Genomic DNA, 22861 nt, shown 5'->3' on the forward strand with positions numbered 1-22861 from the left:
TGATGCTTTGGAATCCATTAATTTGGTCTGAAAGGAAGGGTGAACTAATTACTCTTAATGAACCCTTTTGGTAATAACGTTTGGGGGGAAGGGGTGGTTTTGGTTTGATGTCATTGCTGCTGTGACTGTGTCGCTAGGAGTTGTGTGTCTGCAGTTCTTGGGATGGTATCCAAGACGTTTCTGTCAGAGCGGCGGCAAACCCACCTGGAGGGAACAGCAGGTGTTTAGACAGAGGATGACCTGAGATATTCTATCATACACCCCTCCAAACAGGAAATTATTTTTATCTCTAAACAAACTTATTTGACCTTACCCACACGTATTTGGTCCTTTCTGTCCAAGACATCTCTGGCTTCCCTGAAACAGGAGGAATTCCCATCCGTAATTCTGAATTTCCATCTGTAGGTTCACTCTTTACACTTCTGGGACTGCCTCAGATAGTAATTTAATCTTGAAATCCCTGCTTGTTCATCAGAAAGACACAGAGCTGGCAAATGCCTCTCAGATTAGGCAAGAGCTGGCTTCTTAAGGTGACCCACAGATAGTATCAGCAAATCCATGTTTGAGCAACTTATGCCCCATTTTTATTTTGAAAGTAGAATATAAGATGTTAATTTCCAGCATTTCTCTGCAATTTAACTCACTCAACCTTTTGTGAAACCTGGCTGCATTTTCCTGCTCTGGGCTGTAAGAGAGAGCAGAATGCAGTTGTGTTTCCAGTGGGTGCTGGACTAGATTGGATACACATGAGTAGGTAAACAAATACCATCATCTCAGGTATTATCCCTTTCCAGTCAGGTTTATTTGTTACTTTTCTGTCACCACAGGAAATATCAGAGGTTCCTATACATAAGAGTATTTCTTCCTTGCAGACGTCAGCGTAGCAGAGGTCTGTCTGAATTAACTTTAGATCAGCTCACTTGGGTGTCAGAAGCTGTCTGGGAAGCCAGGTAAACACCCGCACCAACTTCTGTATAGCTCTAGCTAAACCTTTTCCAGTCCCAAGTGAAGTGGTTTAAATATAGCTCCATTATTTCAATGCTATCCTGCAAGCTGGAGCGTAAAGCTATCCAAAGAGATTAGAGGAAGCTAAAAGAATTTTGCTGTCTCTTTTTGAGTATGTGTTTGTACATTTGGTTGTACTTTGTGTATTATAGGATTTTCTTCCCATTTCTTGAGCTTTTCCAGTCACCAAAAGAAAGCAAAAGAAAAACAATTTTAAAATGAGATCTACTTGTAGGAGAAGTGTCAGGGGGAGGCTGGGTGGGATAGTGCCTGGAAATGCTTGTAATGCCATGTTTCTTACTGTCACATTCAGATTGACTCATGTCCCTTTAGAAGCACACAGAGGTGTTACTGTGCTTTTGACAGTGCTGTAGTTTTGCTTCTGAGGCAGAGTCCCCCGAGATTCCCTGTACCTGCTAGTGAGAAATCAGAGCATCCTGAAACTCTCCTGTCTAAGAGGAGGCCCTGCACTGCTGAGAATGTTGGCTCTCCTTTCCTCTGCCTGAGTCCAGCTCCTGGCAGCAGTCAGGTACCATCAGCAGCTGCCTCTGGTGCTCAGGAGAGTGATTTCTCAGCAGTGCTGCCATCCAGAACAGGCCCCTTGTATGCCAATCCCCATCCTCACAGGCATAATAACCATAATGAACACTATCAATGAAAATACATTTGTAGTTACCTTGTTTTGCATATTTGGCAGTGCCAATAGCTTGTGGAGACTAGGTACAATCCTCTGTACATCAACATCTGGGAGATGCTGCTGTTATAAATTTCCAAAAGTAGGGAATATGGGAAATGCTTATTTTCATTTTTAGTGACTCTCACATGGTCTGGTGTTTTTTTTGCAGCTCCCATAGCAAGTGTTTGTTATCTCAGGCAGCAGCCAGGATGTCAGAGTCCAACTCTCCCATTGTCAGGGCTTCACATTGTTTCTTTGTCCACCATATTGACATTTATGAGTCCTTATTTGATCTGGGATTGTCTCTGACCCTGCTGCACAGCTCTCTGGGTTTTACTAGAGAAATTCTCCTTCCCTAGGAGGAAATTTTTAGCAAAAGCAATTGGGACCCACACTTGAGCATTTGTTGAAGAAGGAACTGGCTGCGGAGGGTGCTAAGAATACTGCTGGAGGAAAAACCATGTAGTTTTTATGTGAAGGTAGTTGATGGGAAGCAGAGGGAAAGAAACGGGAGATTTTTAGGATAGCCATATGCTCTAATGTGCAGGTGGGCTAAATTTACCACTTTGCTGAGAGGAAGAGCCCTGGACAGGTAGTTGGGTTCATTATATCTGCATTGCAAGTCCTTTTCTTAGATGAATGCTGTGTCTGCAGCCTGTTTTCTCTGACTCTTGGGTGTGTTACAGGAGCATTTAATTCCATGTCTGATTTTATAACCAGGGCAAAAAGTCAGGCCCCTGGTTGTGAGCCCAGAGGACTGAAGCTGTGAATGCCCTGATAGAGAAAAGGAGCTGTTCCCACTGCTGGGGATGGAGCTCCAACCTGGAGTGATACAGAAAAGCATTGCCCCAGGAGCTGTGGTGTTTGGCTCCATGCAGTGCTCTCTGGGAGAAGAGAGCACAAGCTCCCAATGAGCTACAGAGCAGGATTTCAGAGGGATCAGTTTGTACGGCAGCTCAGAGCCTTTTGTCACCTGGAGAAGAGAGTGACAAGCCCTCCATGGCAGAACAGTACCCAGCATTGCCAAAAAGCATCCCTTATCAGGATCTGCCTTCCCCATGCTTTCTCTGTGCAGGGCACTTTTTAAATGTTTCTTTTAACTACTGTCACTGCAACTAATGATTCTGCCTGAGCACAAGTATATTTGAATAGATAAGTATCTTGGAAAGCTGCTAACAGAGCTGTTGTCTGTGCCCAAGTTAAAGAGCAAAAGAAAAGCTAGGAGAGGAAAGGGAGAGGCTGGCAAGATACCAGCATAGAGTAAAGAGGAATAAAGAATCTAAAATCAGGAATGCTTGTCAGTCAGCAGAGCTGACTCCGGCCCTCAGCCCTAGAAAACTCTGCCTTGTCACCATTCTCCCTGGCACTGGAGAGCAGCCAGGGGTTTTTCTCAGGAGCTGCCAGCTCTCTGATAAGCTGAGATGTGTTATCAGGAGCAGGTCTGAGGCACAAGCAACACTGACGTGACATGGCAGTGTGGTGAGGAATTGTTGCCCTCTTCCTCTGGAGCCGCGCTGCAGAGGAGCAGCGGGAATTGAGTGGTGCTCATCAGGGACAGGTTTCACTCTGATGTGCATGTGCTGCTGCAGAGCTCCCCAAGCTCCCAAACAAGCTGTTCACTGCTCCTCTTGTATCCACATCCTGGTGGTAGAAGGCCCTCATGCATCCACCGAAGCCCTGCTGTCTGATTGCATGTCAGGACTTGGCCACACAAATGGGAAAAAGGCACCTGGCACAGGAGCACTGGGGGAGTCCATGTGAGAAGTCTGCAGTAACATCCTGTGTGAACAAGACCTCACTCAGCAACTTATGCAACATAAATCCCAAAGTAATGAATAAATCAGCCTTCCTAGCCCTGGTTTGCAGAGGCGCAGAAGATTATGAGATGTTGACAGGGCTAGGAATAGAAATCAGATCCTTTGTACTTGTCAAGGCAAAGAGTTCACTGCGCTTTTGAGCATCCTTGGATGCAGCTTCCATGAATTTCAGGGGAAGATGCTACTCAGAACTCAGCTCTTAACTTTCCTGTACTCTATGTGTCCTGTCCACCCTAGACATGAACCCTCCAACAGATGATGTCTTTCTTTTTCTGGGATTACTGAACTAGGGCTGAGAGCATTTTTTAGGAAGTTTTTTCCCAAGTCTCAGATGCATGTCTGCCTCCAGCTTTCTGATTCCAGAAATGTCTAAGCTTCTTAGCTTTATTCATAAATCTTTGTACTCTGAGACAGCCTACACTTTCCTGGATCCATTACTTTGTTGTAGGTTGTCCTTCAAGAAAACCCCTACAGCCCCACTGACTGCAATCAGTTTACCATGATCCTTCCAGTTTCTGCTGGCTGTCAGTTGTGCTGCAAGATCTGTATGTTTGTCTAACGATGATTTATTGCACTACCTATTTTCTTTTTGTTTCGTATGAGAGGTTTGTGCTGATTTCCGTCTGCTCTGGGTTCTTGTCTTCCTCCTGTCACACCATAGTTTGAATAGTTGTGCCAACCCAGACAAAGCCAAAGTCCCTTGCCCAATGTCCCTGAGCAGTTTGTAGGCAGTTGCTGACACGTTGCATGTTTATAGTATGGTTCTAGAAATTGGTCTGTGTTGACAGGCAATAACAGCATTTCTTTTGAAACTCCCCTCATTTTCTTCATTCTCTTTTTTTCTTTCTGCTATTGAGGCCCCTAAAGATGAAAAATAGTTTGATTGACATTTAAGAGTCATGGTGATCTGAGTATAAAGGGTAAAAAAAATACCAGTGATAGGTATTAAATGGCTAAAACGGTCATATAAAAAGGTCTGTGTTTATGGCAGAATTATCTAGGGATCTTATTTTTTTTCTAGGCAGACACTACTATCACTTGAAGCTGGCTCTGTTTCCAGCCCAGCCAGTTGGGGTTGTTTTTTTTTTTAAGCTTGGGTATATTTTGCAAAAGACAGCTTTTCCCAGATAAGCTTGGTGGGAGCACTTGGAATGAGCTCTGCAGCACATGCATGCGCAAGGAATGATGAGCAGAAATTACAAAAGGAGGTAATATATGGTGAGTTCTGAGAAAATCTTCCTGACAGAGAGCATAACCAGGCAGTGGCATCAATTCCTTGAGGAAGTAGTGAAAGACCTATCACTTGACACATTTAAAATGGGATTGGACACAAGACAAGCACATTTACAACAGGGAGCAATCCTGCCCTGGTCCCCAGGGATGCACGAGGTAACCTAATAGGTCTTTTCCATTTCTAGATTCTCTGATTCTCTGTATCTTGTCAATGCTGGGAAACTTTGTCCTGCTCCACTGCCTATCATGCTGATGCCTGCTTGAAGATACTTTTCCCGGACAGGGTGTAGAAATTCACTGTTGTCCCTGAATTAAGCAGCAGAGCTCTGTAGGCTTCAGCCTGCGGGTGTCCAGAGAGTGCTATGGCCAGGCAAGCTGGCAGATCCTTTTGTTGGTAGGTGGAAAGACTTTCTGCAAATGAGCTTTCTCTGTCTAGTTGAAGCCTCATTTCCAGCACTAATGCAACAATAGGGAGGACTCTCTAGATCATTTTTATTATATGGCAGAACCCAGGGAAGTTCATTTTTCCCCATGACATATAGGCTTATGCTACAGTCTCAATTTATCCTTCTAAATAATGTAGGTGGCAGTGCTTGATTCACATTAGTTTTTCTTCTGTTCTGATGATATGAAAAACTGAGTTTGACCTTTGCAGCTTGAACCAGCAAGAAGAGAGAAGGCAATTTCACCAGCTATTCTCAGGACGGCTCTCAGTGGTCATTTTGAACCGTGGCGGGCAGAAATGAGTTCAGATCATTACAAGCAAAGGGGTTAACATTTTTTAGTTTGGTATATGGTTTGTGAGCAGAGTTCCCTTCTTGCAGGCAATGCTAACCAGCAGAATCTGAGCACTTGGAGGCACTTAGAAAATTATTCCCACAATGCCTGGAGAAAAGGGGCTGAGCAGCAGCCACTTCAGTGTCTGGCCAGAGGCCACACACTCCTGCAGTGCCAGATTGCTGTCATATGCATCCTGCTTCTTTCTTTCTCTGCATCTCTATCTTTTAGTCTGCATGTGGAGCCCAGTTAAGGGAGTCTAGGTGTGACCAATTGTGCAGTCATCTGTACTGGGCAAGAATTTGGATGAAAAGTCCAGGCTGCCAGGCTGAGTGCTGCTGGACACCAGTGGAATACGCTGAGTAGATGAAAGAAAACCAGCTTAGACCATGGCTCACTTCCACATCATTGGTGCTGTTCAGGTTCCCCATGTAGAGTGCTACTCTGTGTGCCCTGACAGTTGCTGCCATTATTGACATGGGCCCCTCATGCATTTGGCACTTTGGGGATGGGGTTAGATCTTGCCCCAGGAACTTGTAGTCTGGGATAAGCATCTGTTCCTGACCCAAAGCTGGGGGAGCAGGCACTGCTGGGACAAAGGGAGGGTGGCCTTCACACGAGCACCGTGCAGCAATTCGGGTGCATTGCATTGGTGTGTATCTTTCTTGTCTCAGACTAACTTTCTACGGTTTTATATTGTATATGATGAAATCTGAAAAAATACAGAGAGCACTAACATGGAAAAAGCTGACGAAAGGCAAAGTGTTTTCTCATAAAGAGATGTCTTTTTGAAACATCACCAAGGAAGAGTGGTGAGGTGGGAGGGATGGGACTCTGCCAATTTCTGCAGGAAGCTTGTAATTTGTTGAGTGTTTGCTAGGCATTGTGTGGATCAGATAAGAAATAGCTACAGTTAAGTGTGCTTTGTGCTTGCCTGTTTTGATTCAAAACTTATTAGAGTTCCTTTTATTAGGCAGGAGTCCCATACGAAGCTGTAATTAATATGTGTGTATGTGTATGCTGTCTTCTTTTATTAAAGCAGAAAAGTAGAAGTGGTTGGGATGGTTAGAAACAAATCAATAATTGGTTCCCTGCACATTAGAAAAATAACAATAATCAATTCCACAAGTTTCTAACAGCAGACTGGGTACCTTTGGCTGCATGCTGGTACCTTGTGGGTCCAGGGAACATCATGAAATATTTATCCAGGAAGATACCTTAAAAGTGTGGGGCATGGCCTTCCTTTTCAGAGGCTGTTGGTTTGATTACCAGATTTGCCATAACCTGAATTGTCTGTTTCATCTTGTTTGTGTACAGGAGCTCTGCAAATAGAGAACAGTGAGGAGTCAGACCAAGGCAAATATGAGTGTGTTGCAACCAACAGCGCAGGAACCCGCTACTCTGCCCCAGCCAACCTTTATGTTCGAGGTAAGAGCAGCTTCTACCCAAGGAGGTCACTCTCCTCCTTCCCAAAATCTCCATGGTTTTCAGTGGAAGGAGAACGTTCCTTGCCGTCATGCCCTGATTACAGTGTGGATTGTGTGATGGGGCCTTCTGTTCAAAAACCAGCAAGTTAAGTTCAATGATATCTTTGATCAACGTTGTGTTTGACTCACAAAGCAAATCTGTTTTTGCTGTTTATGTGGTGTTATGTAAAATACTGAAACATGAGCAGAATGGGAATTCCTTTCTCTCTTGAGTTCCTTAACTTCTGTGTCATAGTTATCTTGATTGGGATCAAGAAGTGCTTAATCATTTCAGTATAAAGTAACCTCTGGTGGCATAGTGTAAAACTGGTCATGCTCTGATCAGCCAGAGATGCTCAGCCATACTGAACCAATATTTAGGCCTCTGCTTTGGAATGTGTACCTTTAAAAACTGCACAGCTTTTTGGAGTTGTCCTAATCCATCTTATATGCATCAATGATTGAACCTCTGGGTATTAATGGCTCACACTGGGAACCTGCTGGAAATTAGCCACAATTCATGTAAAGCAATTTTTCTAATGGTTATGCTATGTTGCCAATTTAAAACTGTTTTCAATGTACCAAAATAACTAGGTTTATATTAGGATAGTCTCCTGGCAGTTTTGTTGCTCTACATTGAAGGTGTTTGAATTAGCTTGGAGAGAAGCAAGTGGTAAATTCCTTGTATACTTTCTGTTAATTTCAGCAAGAAAAAAAATGTGCTGTTTTATATGAAACTTTATAGAACCAGAGTCATTGGTCAGGAGCCCCTGGGAAATGTAGTTACAGGTTTTCCCAAGAAAAGAAAGAACACTCTTTTGCTGGTGCTTATTAGGAAGTTAGAACCAGGTTTTATTTCCATATAGTAAATCAACAGACTAATAATAAAATCTCACATTCATTTCTTCCTTCCTCTGATTTAAAGAAAGAAAATACAATCTTAAGGTTGTATATGCATTGGTTAGTATGGAAAGTGGACATGAGAATGGTTAAGTCTTCTCATGCTGTGTGTTTGCTTCTAGGGGTGGCTTCTGGCATTGTTTTTGTTGCTTATTACGGGGGACTGCTTTCTTATTTTGCAGCCTAATTTGGATTATAAGAGTCTTTGGAAGACTGAAGTATCCAATTAAGCATATTCAGAAGATGAAGCTATATCTATGCAGTGGAATCACTCATTTCACTCTCAGAATATATTTATGGATGATTTTAAATTCCCTGTATTCTTGCAATTTCATTTTTCAGGCAAGCTGTACTAAAACTCATCCCAGACTGACCCTTTGCTCTCTGAGAGAAAGGATTCTAGTTACCAGGTTGGCTGTTCTTGCATAGGTTTGTGTGGATATCCAGCTGTATTACTGCAGTATTTGGGTTGCTTTTGCTTCCTGTGACATGCTCAGACTGTAAATGTTCTATTTTCTATAGACATGTGGCTGAAAAAGGCACAAAAGCTTCAAGAGGTAGAAAAGCCTCTTCTTAACAACTTTACGATTTCTTACTAATGAACGCTCTTTGTTTAGCAAATGAATCCCAGAGGACTGAGGAGTGTACTGGATGTTACACTTGGCTTGTGCTCAGCAAGGTTCATCTGTCCTGTGGGACTAAGCATGGGCTGTGGGCAGTCTGCACATGTGAGGGGATCCTCATGTTCACCGACAAAAGCATGTTCTTTGACATATGTTTTGCTATTAACTGTCACTTTTTTACACATAAACGTTTGGAACAAGCCTTTTTCTTGCGCGTAATCTTTACAATGTGAATCTCCTAACTTTATGTGATCCTGATAAAGTCCATCTGTATATTTAAGACAAGGCACCACATAAATTATGATGATGTTATCAGATGATATTTCCTGTATATACTAGGTCCTAGATGGTATTTTTGCTTACAGTTTCTGATAGCAAATGTTCTACAAAAAAAAAAGTCTTATTGTTACTACACTGGTTAAAGACTTTGAAAAGTTACTCAAACTGAGAACAGTATTTTATTTCTTTCATGCAAAGAAAAAAGTAGAAATGTCTTACTTTCTCAGGTCTGAGATGCAGGATATAAATCCCTGATTTTTTCTTTTTGTGATAGTCCTACAGTATTGTCATTAGTGACTTGCAGTAGGATCTTTAAAGAGTCCCTGCATGTTTACTAGAGAGGACATGAATTAATGCTAAATTAAAGTGGAAATTAAGTCTGTGGGCTACACCACCACTGCTTGGTGGTTTTATAGTGATTGACCTCATTGTAGTCAATACCCAAGCAGTTGTCCACTTCCTCAGGAAGCATGGCTGAGTGCTGAGCAGCAGCACTAATTTCCATTCTGTGTAGTTCTTGGGACTGCTTTGCCTGCTCTCATTTACAGCCTATTGCTTTTCTAATAGTTCAAATGTTTGTTTGTCTCTTGACTCTTGGGATTTATGTTTTTGATCATATTCTCTCCCCTTTCCTAGCCTCCCAGGTAATCCTGTGTGAGTGGGTTCTGTTAGAAAGCACAGGCTCATTAGCATCTTTATACTTTTCACGCTAACAAAGGAAGAGACTGGGTGCTGAGAAGGAGTATCCGGGCACTGCTCAGGGCTTTCTATATCAATGGAAAAACAGGAGGAAGAAGGAGCAGGCTACACCAGTGTCTTGTCTCTGTAAATCCTTTAGAGCCAGCACTTCTGCACAGATGGACTTCATTAAAAGTTAAAACATTTCCACACCAGGGATTTGTAAAGGAAAATGGATGCATTTTCCTTGGAGCTATTATTTTCATCTTACTAAGTGTGCTGGAAAGCAACCCTCATAAGCCTTCTGCTTCTGGACTGATGGGTCTGTCTGGCTGCTGGGATGGGGCTGGGAGCAGCACTGGGAGCTGACTGCCTCCCACTGCTCCACGGTGGCGCAAAACATTCACACCATCAGAGGAGCAAGAACAGGGTGAAAGCAAGAGCAGAGAGTGTGCCAGGGCAAGGTGGCTATTTGAACCATAGCAGGGACTTTGAAGAGAGCACTTTTAGCATATTCCTATCCTGCCCTTTAACCACAAGTGAGTTTGCCAGTGCTGGTCTGGATGTTATCCTTACCACCGTGAAGTAACACTCATCCCTTTGTGGTCCATGGTTACATCTACCACAATATACTGTAACAATGATTAGATTTGGGACTCGATGATGCTACAGGGAGAAAGGAAGGGAATAGAAACATGGAAGATGTGATTCCTCTAATCCAGAGAGCTTACTGTCTAATTTAGCAGCAAAAGATCCAAGACATTGATTCAAGACATTTAAGAAATTCATTTAAGAGTAGAAGGTAGATTGGACCTAGTATGGGGGAAAAGAAAAAAAAAGGTGGTGTCATTTTGTCATGCTCACTGGGAGTATAGTGTAATTGCACTGATTCACCTATGCTATTGGGTTTTTAGGAACACATTTCACTTTTCATTTGCCTACAGCTTCAGGGACGTCTGCACAAAGAGAAGAATTTTCAGTCACAAGTCTTGTCCTACGAAGTGCTTGTGAAGGTGGTAGCCTGTGTGGTGCACCCCACAATAAATGCATTGTCACTTTCCTCTTTCCCTGTATGAAGGGATTTTCAACCCTTGGCTTTCTCTACACATGAAGCAGATAAGTTGGAAGACTGTACATAAGAATACACTGTGGAGTTCACTAGAAGTGTTCCCCAGTGCTGCTTACAGCAGTGAGCAATGCCATTGCTATTAGACTACTACTTACAGGAGCCCTGGCTGCATATTTGACATCAGTTGAGAAATCTGCTGCCCAGTTTTCTCTTCTTAAGTGCTGCTTTTCAGGCCTTTGAGGCATGGCCCAGTGGGGCAAGTGCAGTAAGCTCTCTAGCCCAAAATGCTACACTTACTGTAGAGAAGGATCTGCACAGCTACTTTAAAAAAAAAAAAAAAAAAGCCATTTAAAACTGAATTATCTGCTTTGTCCCCAAATTGCAAACTAGTAAATCAGACTGCAGTAAATAGAAATTGTATTACTGAGAAAATCTGTGCTTTCTTGACCTGCTTTTTGAAAGGCCAGACTAGTATTTCATTTGGCAGCAGGGAACCCTGCTTGGAGTCTGAAATTTTATTTGCCAAATTTCACCAAGGAGCCATCACCCAAAATGAAATTCGGATTGCTGTTCTGTCCTTAGCAGCAATTCTCTGGCCTCTGCAGAGTTTTACCCTTGAGAACTTGGCAGTAGCTTAGGCTCAGACACGGAGGGAGCTCACTGAAATGGCTACTTGTGGCTATATGATACTTACTGCAGCAGGGACCTTGTGTAAATAATAATAATTCTGAATGACTGACACGAGCCTGGAGCAAGAAGACTTGACGCCTTTAAAAAGAACATTTTCTGCTTATGTAATATTAAAGCAGCTAAAATAGCAACAGCAGTCAAAGCTCAAGGCTACTGCCAGGAGAAGAGCAAGAGCTGAGGACAGTGGTTGAACAGTCAGCAACCAGAACTGGAGATGTCTGAAAAAATGGCTAAATAACAAGGGAATACGTTTGTTTACAGCCCAGCTGTATATGCACACTTCTGGCAATGTGCTCCGTTAAGCCTGCCTCTCCTCAGGGTTGATGAGGGTGACAATACTTGACCAGAGAGGGGCACTGCCAGTGCTTGAGGGCCTGGCAGTGATTACAGGCAACCAGAGACTGGGGAGGCTTGTGAGGAAGATGTCTGGATGACAGGAAACACAAAGCAGCAGTTGAATCAGGCCGGCTGACCCTGCCTGCTGCTCCGGACAGCTGTCTGCCCCGGACCGTCAGAAGAAGCAAAGGCAGGCTGCGGTGGAGGCCGCAGAGCGCAGCCCTCGGCTGCTGCTCCGTGGCTGAGGAGGCCGCGGGTCTGAGGGGCCACGACGCCCCTGTGCACAGTCCTGGCCTCGGGATAACACCGCGGTACTGCAGTGCAGCAGGGACCAGTGACAGCGCTGAAGGAACTGCCCTCCTTTTTATGGAGTTCCAGTGGTTTTAATTTCACTGCTCTGCCCCCGGGTGCTTGTCCACACTGAAGCTGTAGCTGTGCTGCTGAGACCCACGTCAGGGCAGCTGTAGTGTGGGCAGGTGCTGGTTGTGAGCAGGCTCACACCGGCACTGTGGCTCGTGCTGCTGTCACTGAGCATCCTCACACTGGAGCTGCCCAGCTTCAGAGCCAGAGAAGCACATGGAGGCTTCTTCCAAGTTTTCTCCTCCCCAAATATTACTATGAATATTTTCATTGTTCTCCTGGCAAGAAAGCGTGTTCACTGTCAGAGCATTCTGCTATGCTGTAATACTTGCAGTGATCATGGTTTAATAAATAATAGTTCCTTGTCCTTCAGCTAGCACATTCCATCTAAAGATTCCAATGTCCTTTATAGAACTCAACTAAATAAGCTTAACAATTTTATTCTTTGCAAAGTCCTTTGATGGTTCAAAGTGCATTGCAAGGCTCAAGTCTTATTATTTGTAAAATGACCTTTATGGAAAATAGAAGGAGAGTGACTGGTGGCTCAGTGTATGATAATGCAACACAGAAATGTACTTCAAAACCTCTTTCTCCCTCCTCCCCACCTGACCTGAACAGACATCTGTGGAACAATTAGGCTTGCATATCTGTGCCAACTAAATGTCCATTTCCTCCCCTTCAATATCCACTTGCACAAAGGACTACGAAATACATCTCTGGTGCTCTGAGATTTTCTGCTCATAATTAAATTCATGCATGCATGTGTGTGCACTATGAATGGGAAAGGATGGTTGGGCACCCTGAGCATCCTGTCTGTCTCTCTAGGATGGAATATACTCATCACTGTGGCATGAGAACATTGTTCATCGGATATAATGGAAGGTTGTCTTATTTTCATGTAATCTGGCGTAAAAAAGACAATCTGTCCTTTTGTTCCTCTATACCACTAAAAGCTGTAAAGGAGAAAAATTGATTTATGTGGAATCCTTGAGACACAAGATGTGCTTTTGGAGATAACCAGGAACAGGTTCAACCCCCTCTAGGTTTTTGCTAACCTCTCTGTCTTTTGGATTCCAAAGTGTCTGGGTTGGCCTTTATATTAATGCCTTGCATAGTAGCAGAGGGTTTTCACACAGGACAGGTGCTGGTAGTTCCCAGTAGAATTGTAAAACCAGTTGGGATAATGAACTTTCTTGATGCTTTCAGGGTAGTATTAGCTTCCCACTTTGAAAAGCTTTGGAAATATGTTCCTTTGTTTGAGCTAGCAATCTAAGCTCTTAGACCTGTGCATTCATATCCTGGCCACAGCCCCTGCCTTGTTTCAGGTAGCTAATGACCAAGGTTATTCAAAAGCAGATCCCCCCATAAATCCAAATTCATTCTTTCTGCAGCAAGCTGCTGTGGTTAGAGTATTGCTGCTGCTGCACAGACAAGTACATCTGTGGCAGAGTAAAAGCCAAATTCAATTGGCACAGGAATTTCTGCCTGTAGAGCATGGGAGCCGTCTGACAGTCAGGACTGGCAGACGTGTCTGATGCAGACATGTATCTGATACAGCCTTGCTCTTTGCTTCTTTGCTGTTTCAGCTTGGATCTCAAATGGAGCCCCATTTTTACCTTCCAGAGTTTGCTGTCCTCTGATGACTTTTCTGCTGTGACTTGACTTGCACTTAGACTGGCATGTTCAGCTTACTGCCAGGCAGCTCAGGTTCATGAGAACACAGCAGCCTGCCTAGTGAGCCATGGTGTTCTGCACAGGAGATACTCTGGCTAACCCCAGGCTTAAATCCTCTGCCTCTGTCCCTGCATGGTGGGGAGGCAGTTGTTATTTACCATAACTGCTCAGTCATTTGTTCTGTAAAAAAGCAGAGAAAACATTGATAAAACATGCTTTTTACCTTAAGAGTGACCTGGATAGATAACTGGAGATAAGGGACCATGTGAATGGAACCTGTAAGGAGATGAAACTTTGAATTTACCATTTATGAGGTTTATGTCAGATAAAGCAGCAGCTGTTTAAGCCTTAACTAAGGGAAGAGCAGAGAGAACTTTCTTCCGAGGTGTTCTCTCTTGCTTTACAGCTGTTCTAAAATAGCCTGCTACTGGTTTTTATTGCTTATAAGCCACTAATATAAAATGAGATTAAGAGATAATCCAGCAATTAATGACAAATAGCAGGTCCTAAACTTGTTCATGTTTGACAAACCAGAAAGTAATCTGTTTGAATTAATGTGTTTCACATGTGCCTCCTCACCTTTCCAGCTCTAATCTGAAGTGTCAACACCCGTGGAAAGCCACTGCTGAAGCCTACTCCTCTCTATGCCCACTGATGTAGTGTGATCCCTGCCAGGTTCCCCAAAACAAAGCTGCTGGCTATCCCCCTGCTGGAGCAGCACCCCTCACCTTGCCCCCAGGCTGGCCAAGTGGCACCACAGTGAGTCCCCTTGATATGGCCAGGGTCCATCAGTCCCTCCCAAGGGCAGGGGTTGTCTCTGGAGACTTCAGCAACAAGGACAGGTATTCATGTAGCTGTTCCAGCATCATCCTTTTGTCTCACACCCTTCACCAGCTTCTTGCCCTTCAGTCTCACAGTCCCAGTGAGTGGGTGCAGTAGGTTGGTCCATTACTGGCAGCACTTGGAGTTTGTGTTGCCCTATTGCAATGTTAGTGCTGCTTTCCAGAAATGCAGCCTTTCACAAGCACACCTGGTTTGCCAGAAGCACTGTCATTCCTGAGCAAGGGCAGGAAACAAATCCTCGCTGTTGGGAAGAGCTGAGCAGAAGGCAGGAGCCCCTCATTGTCTGCTGAAGCCATGCAGATGTGATATGCTCCATTAGATTAGGATACAAAGTGCTGGCTTGGGAGCAGCAATAAAAAGGTTCCCTCCCATCACAGGGTCTCACAGGATCAAATGAGCCTTATGCTAAGATTTTGTAGACCAAGAGATAAATCCCCTTTCTAAAGCAGGACAGAGGAAATTTGGACTTAAAGCTTAGGACTGTTTGTTTTAAAGATGTCTTGGTGGGGCTCCTCTCTGGGTATGGCCCTCACTTACGGGCCAGTTAACCTCTGAATTGGCTGGTTCAAGTTCCCTGGTATCACTACAGTTTTTAAAAAATGTAAATAAATGCTTTACTGTTCTCTAGCAAGCTCCATTACACTCCATAGGCCACTGTGGTAGCTGTTATTGGTAGCTTGTTGCCTTGCCTGTACTGTGTCAAATGTTGGGTAAAATCCTGCCCTCTCATTGCTGGAAATGGCTTACTGTACTGTTGCACTGTATAATGCCACATGCTGTTCTCTAATTTGCAGTGTTTCTGCTGGAAAGCAAATTCCTTCCCCCACCTTCTCCTTCCCCCATCAAAAATGTGACTCATAAGCAGTCTTTAACTATCAAATCCATTTGTGTATTCTCTCAGCGAGGGTTCGATTACAGCTGGTATGCCACAGATCTGTAGCTGCAGTGAGGTCACTCCTGCTAGAGAAATAAGATCTCCTTTGTCTATAAGGAAAATGCAACTAACCTTCTGCTGTCTCTCCCGCAGGAACAAAAACTGGGACCTGCTCAATTCTCTGGGTGTTTTTGTCCTTCTGATTTCTTGTCCATCTCTCACTTGCAGCACAATGTACCAAATAAGGCTCTTAAAACTGAGCCCAGCTGAGACTGCGCATGTCTGTCACTTGCCTAATACCTCTCTGCTGCATTTAGCTCTTTGTTTGGAGAGGGGGAACAGCTCTTCATGGTAGAAGACTTTTCGAATCACCACTTGGAGCATTTCTTTCATACTTTATAAAATTCGGATTTACCTATATGGTCTTCCCAGTGTGTGGTCAATGGGTTTAAAGTGCCTTTGCCATCATCTCTGTAGCTGGAGTGGGTGTATGGGAGCACATGTGTGATGGCTGGAGTCCTTTGCTCTGTGTGTGTGTTCTGCACTTGTAAACATGTCTGTGTGTCCAGCGAATGGCCCAGAGCGGGGCCGTCCCTGAAGCTCCCTCCATGTGGGGATGTGTGGGATGTGCAGTCCCCTCTGCCCTGACTCCAGGGTCGGGGAGGCAGAGGGGCCAGCCCTGCTCTGGGCCAGAGCAGTGTGAGTGTGGCCTCTCTTGTCCCTGCCGTGGAGTGGTGTGTACATGGTGGGAAGTCATGGCTGACCTCTGTAGTCTTGTCTTGTCGTTTCAGTGGTGTGCAGACAGATGAAGCTTGGCCTGTTTTTACTCTCTGTGTTTTTCCTTGTCTTTTTTTATTCCCTCCTCATCTTCATCGCACTCTGCCATCAAACAAAACAAACTTTCATCTCTCAGATCAGCGAGAAGGTTGGTCCTTTTCACTTCTTATCCATCTACAGTACGCCACGTCAGATGGGACTTTTCCAGTAGGGAGAGGAGAGCCATCCCCAAAAGGGAAGGGGGCCCTGCAGACTGGCTCCTTTCCAGGCACAGCCACAGTGTGCCTGGTGAAATCTGCTTACTGTTTGCTGTGACTCTGGTGATGGCATTGATACTTTGCTGCATGCCTTTGTTGCTTGAGATTTAAAGTGCACAGATGTTTTGCATGCAAATTCCAGTCAGGGCAGTTTTGTCAAAGGCAGGGTAGGAAGAAGTGCATGCTGCTCTGTGTGGAGTCCTTCTCTAACCCTTTATTTGTGCTAGGTGCAAGTGTAATACCTCTAAACTGCAGCTGCTTTCTAGCTGGAGATCAAGAACAGCCTTTGGAAGCAGAGACAAAATGATCAGTCCTCTCACAAGCTTGTAGGGAGAGTGGGTTCCTTAATTCCTCCTGAAGCCTTAAAAGTTTTGACTTGAGAGGCAAAAAGCTTACTTTCGATCTCAGCTGGAGGAGAACCCAGAATGCTGCCCTCCCTTTCCAGGAGGCAGCAGGGGCAGCTGGGTGAGATCCAGATCCTTTGTGCTGAAGCAATTTCCCTGCTCCTCAGCAGTCCCTACACAGGGGTGGCCCATTTTCCATGCTCTGTCCATGCTCAGACAAGTGTCCTTTGCACAAGCAGGTCTGCCTCTCCTTCCTTCTCTGGGGCTGGCAGAAGAGCAGGGAGCTCTGGCAGCGGCCCCAGCTGTACCACAGGTGGCTTAGGGAGGTCCATGGTAACATGCACAGGAGCTCATAGCCACTCAGCAAAACCTGACTGGTGCTTTGCTCTGCTCTGTCCTGCTGCTCTCAGAGAGCCAGAGGTGAATAAAGGACAGTAGTGAAAGGCAACTCCAGCCTTTAAATTAAATCTAGCTCCAGACCTAGCTCGAAGCACTCATGATTTCATGCTGAGGAAAGCTGGTGTTTCTGGCAGAAGTCTGGGTTTAGTTTCCAGAGATGATTCCTTCACTGAACAGGTTCTGTGGGCGTTTGTCCTTCCACACATGCTGGAGGTGAGGGATGCTCACACTGCTCCCCAGGTGGCATGGGGAAGAGACCCTGACTTGTCTCCCACAAACTATCAGGCAGATGGATGAATTATGATCATCACTGGAACAAGTTTTAGCAAATTGTCATAGTGGTTGTTCCAGTACACTGAGTTCGATCCCATTTCTCTCCCTGGAACATGCTCTCATTTAGATTGTACTGAGGAACGGGACCTTTGTTGTTTACCTTCTAAAAATAGATTTTGTGGAGGATAAAATTACCTCAGCCCAAGACAATGATGAAAAATGAGAACAAGGAAGAAAAGAGAAGAAATCAAACCCAAGGCCCAAAGCCTTCCAGATTTCAGTGAATTTGGAGCACTGCTGTGATGGCTGAGATGCCTCTGGAGACTAAACCTTTGACAGGGCACTTAAATGTTTTGGCCACATGGTTTAGCTGAAGGGAGGCAGCTGAGAATGGATATAAGCCAGCAGGAATGAAGAATTCCTCATTCTTTGTGTCGACCCTTCCTTCCCACTCCACCAAAAATACCTACATATACAAATATTTAATGTGAAGCCAGAAATTAGTTTCTAAATATTCCATTGGGATTTGCCATGCTTATAATTTGTTTGGCACTGATAATTACATCGTACATTTTTCCAGCTTTACTTAAAACTCTGTACTGCTAACCCATGCATTTAATTATTGCTCTGTGACTGCTACAAGGTTATTTATTAACAAGTTATTTTATCTTGATACAGTGGATCTTTTCTCTTATTTCCCTCCTTAATGTTGTGTTATTTTCATCAGAGAAATTTCTGGGAGCGAATGCAAATTGCAGAGCTCCACAATCTTGCTCTCCCTTACTTTGCTATTAGTATGTCAGTATGCTGAATGCTGATGTGTCTCCAGTGCTGCACCACTGTAATGATATATCCTCTTTTATATGTGGTTGTCAGCACAAATAATTAGACCTAAAAGTTATAGCTGAAATATAATCCAAAAATGGCAAGGCCCTGTTTTGGAAATTGTCTATAAAATGTCAGCACTCAAGGATACATTGGGAGCATAAATAGTACAGCATTGTTTGAGCACAAGATTAGACTGTAAATGCATTTTTTCTGGTTCCAATTTTTCCTCTCCTTCTGTTGGTTCTGTCAATAGGTTGTGAGACTTCAGCAACTGCCTTTCTGTTTGAAGTCCTTTTGTAAAGTGATAGCATTGGGGAGAGATGAAAGGTGTCTGCACATGAGTAAACCATGCAGACCAATGATTGTATTTGAGGATAGCTCCTAAATTCAGTCCTTCATGACTTGGAGGAGGTGGTTCCTGAGGAGGGCAGGAATTTTGGCAGGTTACCAGTCTGGCGAGGGCAAGAACATAATCTGTGCACCAGGGATCCTTCAGCCTGCCTGGCTCAAGTAATGACGTTGGACAGTCTCATGCTCTCAGAGATGTGCCCCTGCATCACACACTGCTGCTCATCCCAGCTGGGAGGTTAGAGCAGAGCCCCCCCGACCTCGCCTCATCTGTGCTGGGACTAGGGGTGGAGCAGCAGAACAGGCAGTTCTAGTTCTCATTCAGAGCAAAAAGGGACTTCAGCTTGAATTCAGGCTGCTGTTCCCTCATGCCTTTAAAGGACAAACAAAGGGGAGAGGATACCAAGACACTGGTGCAGGACCTGAGCAGCTGGAGTTGGCTCAGAGAGGAGCAGAGAAATGTGCAAAGCACAAGCACAGCTCTCCATCACCATGGGGCAGCAGCCAGTGAGCCTGCCATGGGGTGCCTGGAAGGGGAAAGATGAGGCCCAGAATTAGATGCCAGCATGGTTTAAAGGAAACCCCAAAGCAGGAGCAGGCAAGTAGAGGTGCCTGGATCTCTGCAGACCAGAGGGAGGGGTATTAGCATTGACATCTGCTAAGCTGTACTGTGGCCAAGGCAGCCAGCAGGAAAATTGGGAAATTTGGTTTCCCCTTTCCTACCAGCACTGCACAACTTTGGAAGCCTGGGCAGTCCTCCGGGCGCTGTTGTGTTTCTAGCAGAGCCTGACTGGATGCCAGCAGTGTCTCAGCACATGAGAGGGACTAACAGCACCAGCCTGAGAGCCCTGAGCTTAGAGCCTACAGCTTTTGCAGACAGCAGCAGGGAGGAGGGTGTCCCTGGTTCTCCAAAGGGATAACTTCACCCTCAGAGGGAACCTGAGACGTGTGGAAACAGCCACTCCCATGCTGAAAGGAGACAGGCAATCAATTGAAGCTCTTTGCTCTCAAGGCAAGGAATGTGCATGTTAGTGCATGCTGAATTATTAACATTTCTCAACCTTTGTGGCTCTAGTGTTGCTTGCTCCCCTCCTTCCCCCCAGCAGTCCCCCCCTGTGAGTGGAAAACCAGACTCCACATTGTCTTTTCTCCTGGTCCTGTGAGATCCAGGGCATAGGCTCAGGTTGCACTGCACTCACTGCTCCAAGTTTCACTTCACTTCCTAAGGAATGCTCTCAGTGGGGAGATATGCAGAATTGTGGACTAGCACAGAGCCCTTATGATGCCTGTTCTCAGGATGAATTATAATGAATCTCATTTTTGACAGTCTGCAGGTTTAACTAAACCCCTGAATTATAGTATTGTCCACTGAAATAATTTTAATATTCACAGCAGTTTTCCCTGTGCTGTTCTTGCAAAACCTCCAAACCACCTTTTTCTGATCCTTATCCAAAAAGAGGATTAAAAAATTATTGCAAATTCTAGTCAAGAAAATTGTAATTAAAAGGGAAATTTCATTGCTGCAAAAAATGAACAAAACAAATTTTTCTGGAGCACTTAAGGTAGCATCATGGACTGTGCTAACCCATGTGATTTGACTTGTAAATTGGGTAGAAATTCTAAGAATGCTGCTTTTTGAGGAGTTACACTGATTTAAATTATTACCAGACTCTTATGCTAGAAAGCAAGCAACTTAAATTGCTGGCTTGAGCCTGAGGAATGTGTTGATGGTGCTCTGCAAGCTGCTGTGAGAGCTGTGCCAGCTTTTGCTAATGCTAACTGACAGCATCTCCCCTTCTCCCTCCATACTGACTGGGACAAGAAGCTGCCAATTATCCCCCAAGAGGATGGGAGGCTGATGGAGCCTCCTTCCCTTGCACATGCTCCTGACAGAGCATTGCCTGGGCCAGATCTCTTACTGAAGGCACTGCCCTGACCTCCTCCCACCTCCCATGTAGAGAGCTGACCCTACACAGGGCATCCATTTTTAGCAGCTGGGTGCCTTGGGCACTGCTGCTCTCTGGTGCGGAGCAGCGAGCCCATTTCGGCAGCTCTGCCAGTGTGCAAATCAGGGGAAGACGGCTCAGCCTTTCTGGGCTGCAGAAATGCACCACAGAAGCCTGTTTAGCCACTCATCTGCTGCCAGGCTGGAGAGCTGAGGCTCCACACGACTTCTGGCATCCGCAGGCTGCGGAGTGTGGGAGGCACAGCCCATGTCAAGGCTGGTGAGGGGTCTCGTACTGCTTGATCCACAGGAGAGTTGTCCTTGATCCACAGAAGGGTTTTCCTTGCTGTTGATCCCTTTTCTAGGCACAGGAACACAGCAACCACCTCTGCTGCTCCCATGTGTGTGGCACAGGGGAGAGTGACTTCCCATCACCCTGCAGAGTGCTGCTGCAGGGCCCCCAGCCTCAGTGAAGTGCTTGTCCCCTCCCTGCAGGGGAGCAGGTGATGGTCAGCTGCTGACATCCCTCGGGAGAGACAGCACAGCCCCCACAGGTCCTGCCTCTGCAGGACACATAAGGGTGGCATGGCACCAATGGGATTCACACAGCCCCAGGAGAACTCTGAAAGCAGGTGCTTGATGTGGGAACACAGTCTGGGGTGCAGGGGAGTCTGTGGCAGGCTGTGCTGCCTCTGGTCTCACAGGGCTGGAAATGAAAATCTGTTTGTGCATGTTGGGCTCTGACCTTTCTGCATGGCCTTGTGTCCTCCAGTGTCTTGTCTTCCTAGGTCCCTGTATGTGAGTACTTGTGCACCTTCCCTCTCCCTGTCCTGCCCCTCCACACTGTGTGTGTGACTCTCTAGTCCTCCAGTGCCTGCCAGCCTGTTTGCCTTGTGCATGTGTGTGTGAGTGCTCTGTGCACATCTATGGCATTATCCTCAAAGTTTGCTTTTTTTTTCTGTTCTAATACAGCTTGGGTGGGTGGGTTTGGTTCTTTGATGGGGACAGAATTTGAACAGCTTCTACCTGGAATAATTCAACGCCATGTTCATTGGAAAATAAGCCTGACTCTTAATGAATGGTGCTGGGATGCTTTGGTTGGAGATACATGCCATCATGTTAAACCATTGCCATGTCCATCAGGTTAAGTCTGTATTCTCATGAGTGCATAGCATTTGAGTACACTTTCTGAGTTCTGTTTCATTTGGGGAGCACTGCCCCATCGGTCAGGTAATACTTCACTGGTGATTGCTCAGTAGGTATTGATTTGAGATTTAATAATTGATTAAAAGAAGCATCCAGCAAGACTTCGGATTTATATAGTCAAAAAAAAAAGGGGGGGGGGTGCAAAGGAAGTTATCCTTAAATTATCCTTACCCTGGCTGGTAAGGAGCTAATGAGCCCTGTTTTGTCACTGAGACGATGTGTAGTACACACACCATGTTGACAGTATTGTCTAATTTATCACAAAGTCTTAGCTCTGTTGTACATGCAAGTGTGGGGGCTTCTGTCTTCAGTATATTTCTGCAATTCTGATGGTTTGGGGATGAATCATCAAAGAGAGCACTAGTGAAATTTGATTTGGGTAGAGGCAGCTTGGCAAGCGGAGCTGACACCTCTGCAGCTCACGGGGCTGTCAGCAGCTTTGCTGCGGAGGTGCCGCAGTGGCAGGAGCCAGGCCAGCAGAGCTGTGAGTCCCCAGGCCCCATCGCCCGTGGGGCCGGCTGTGCTCGTTGTGAGCTGGCCCTGCTCAGGCTCCTGCCCCATTCCCACCTGCCCCCAGCGCTGTGGCAGTCGCTGCCCCACCAGCCCAGTGCACTGATGGAGGAGCATAATTGGCAGGGAGAGGCTCCTCGGAGCCGGTCAGTCGTGACCCCGGCCGCTGCTCGAGGGCTGCCTTTCCAGTGGAGGAGGTCGGAGCAGAGCAGAGCTGCTGGGCAAGACACATTCAAGCAGTTTCCCTTTTTAACTACAGACTTAAAATGAGCTTGCCCAGAGGAGACAAAGATTTACTGAGCACAGTTGTTTCTCTACCCTTGCTTAAATAGGCCCATAACACTAACCCTGAAGAAGGGACCTCATTCCTCAGTGTCATTTTCCTGACGGGAATGCATATGGCAGGCAGCTTTAGAGCTTTATTGTAGCTGAGAGTTGCTTACAAATAAGTCTTGAATGAAATACCCAGCAAGGGATTGATATGAAGAGAAGCTGTGCAATGCAATAAGGAGGAATACATCTCCCAAAGAGCTGCCATGAAGGTGGGAAAGGTTCTGCCAGCCCAGCTCTCTTCTGTCAAAATGGATATGATCTCACATCTGTCAGGATTAGTTCTCTCCTGCCCAGCAAGGTGATCTCTTCAGGCCCTGACAATGTCATGCAGCTCGAGTGAC

The 22861-nt window shown here is 45.4% G+C and overlaps 1 protein-coding gene across 17 annotated transcripts in view; it reads left to right on the plus strand.

Annotated features, from left to right (window-relative positions):
- PTPRF (protein tyrosine phosphatase receptor type F) overlaps nucleotides 1-22861 on the plus strand; it is a 376909-nt gene that overhangs the window by 279740 nt on the left and 74308 nt on the right. For all 17 annotated transcript variants that reach the window (XM_019007641.2, XM_015636139.3, XM_015636143.3 and 14 more), the window contains one exon: nucleotides 6826-6936. In XM_019007641.2, coding sequence (XP_018863186.1) covers nucleotides 6826-6936 — 111 coding nt within the window. The remainder of the gene's footprint in view (nucleotides 1-6825; nucleotides 6937-22861) is intronic.

This window comes from Parus major, chromosome 8 (assembly GCF_001522545.3).
Source record: "Parus major isolate Abel chromosome 8, Parus_major1.1, whole genome shotgun sequence".
Taxonomy (NCBI): Eukaryota; Metazoa; Chordata; class Aves; order Passeriformes; family Paridae; genus Parus; species Parus major.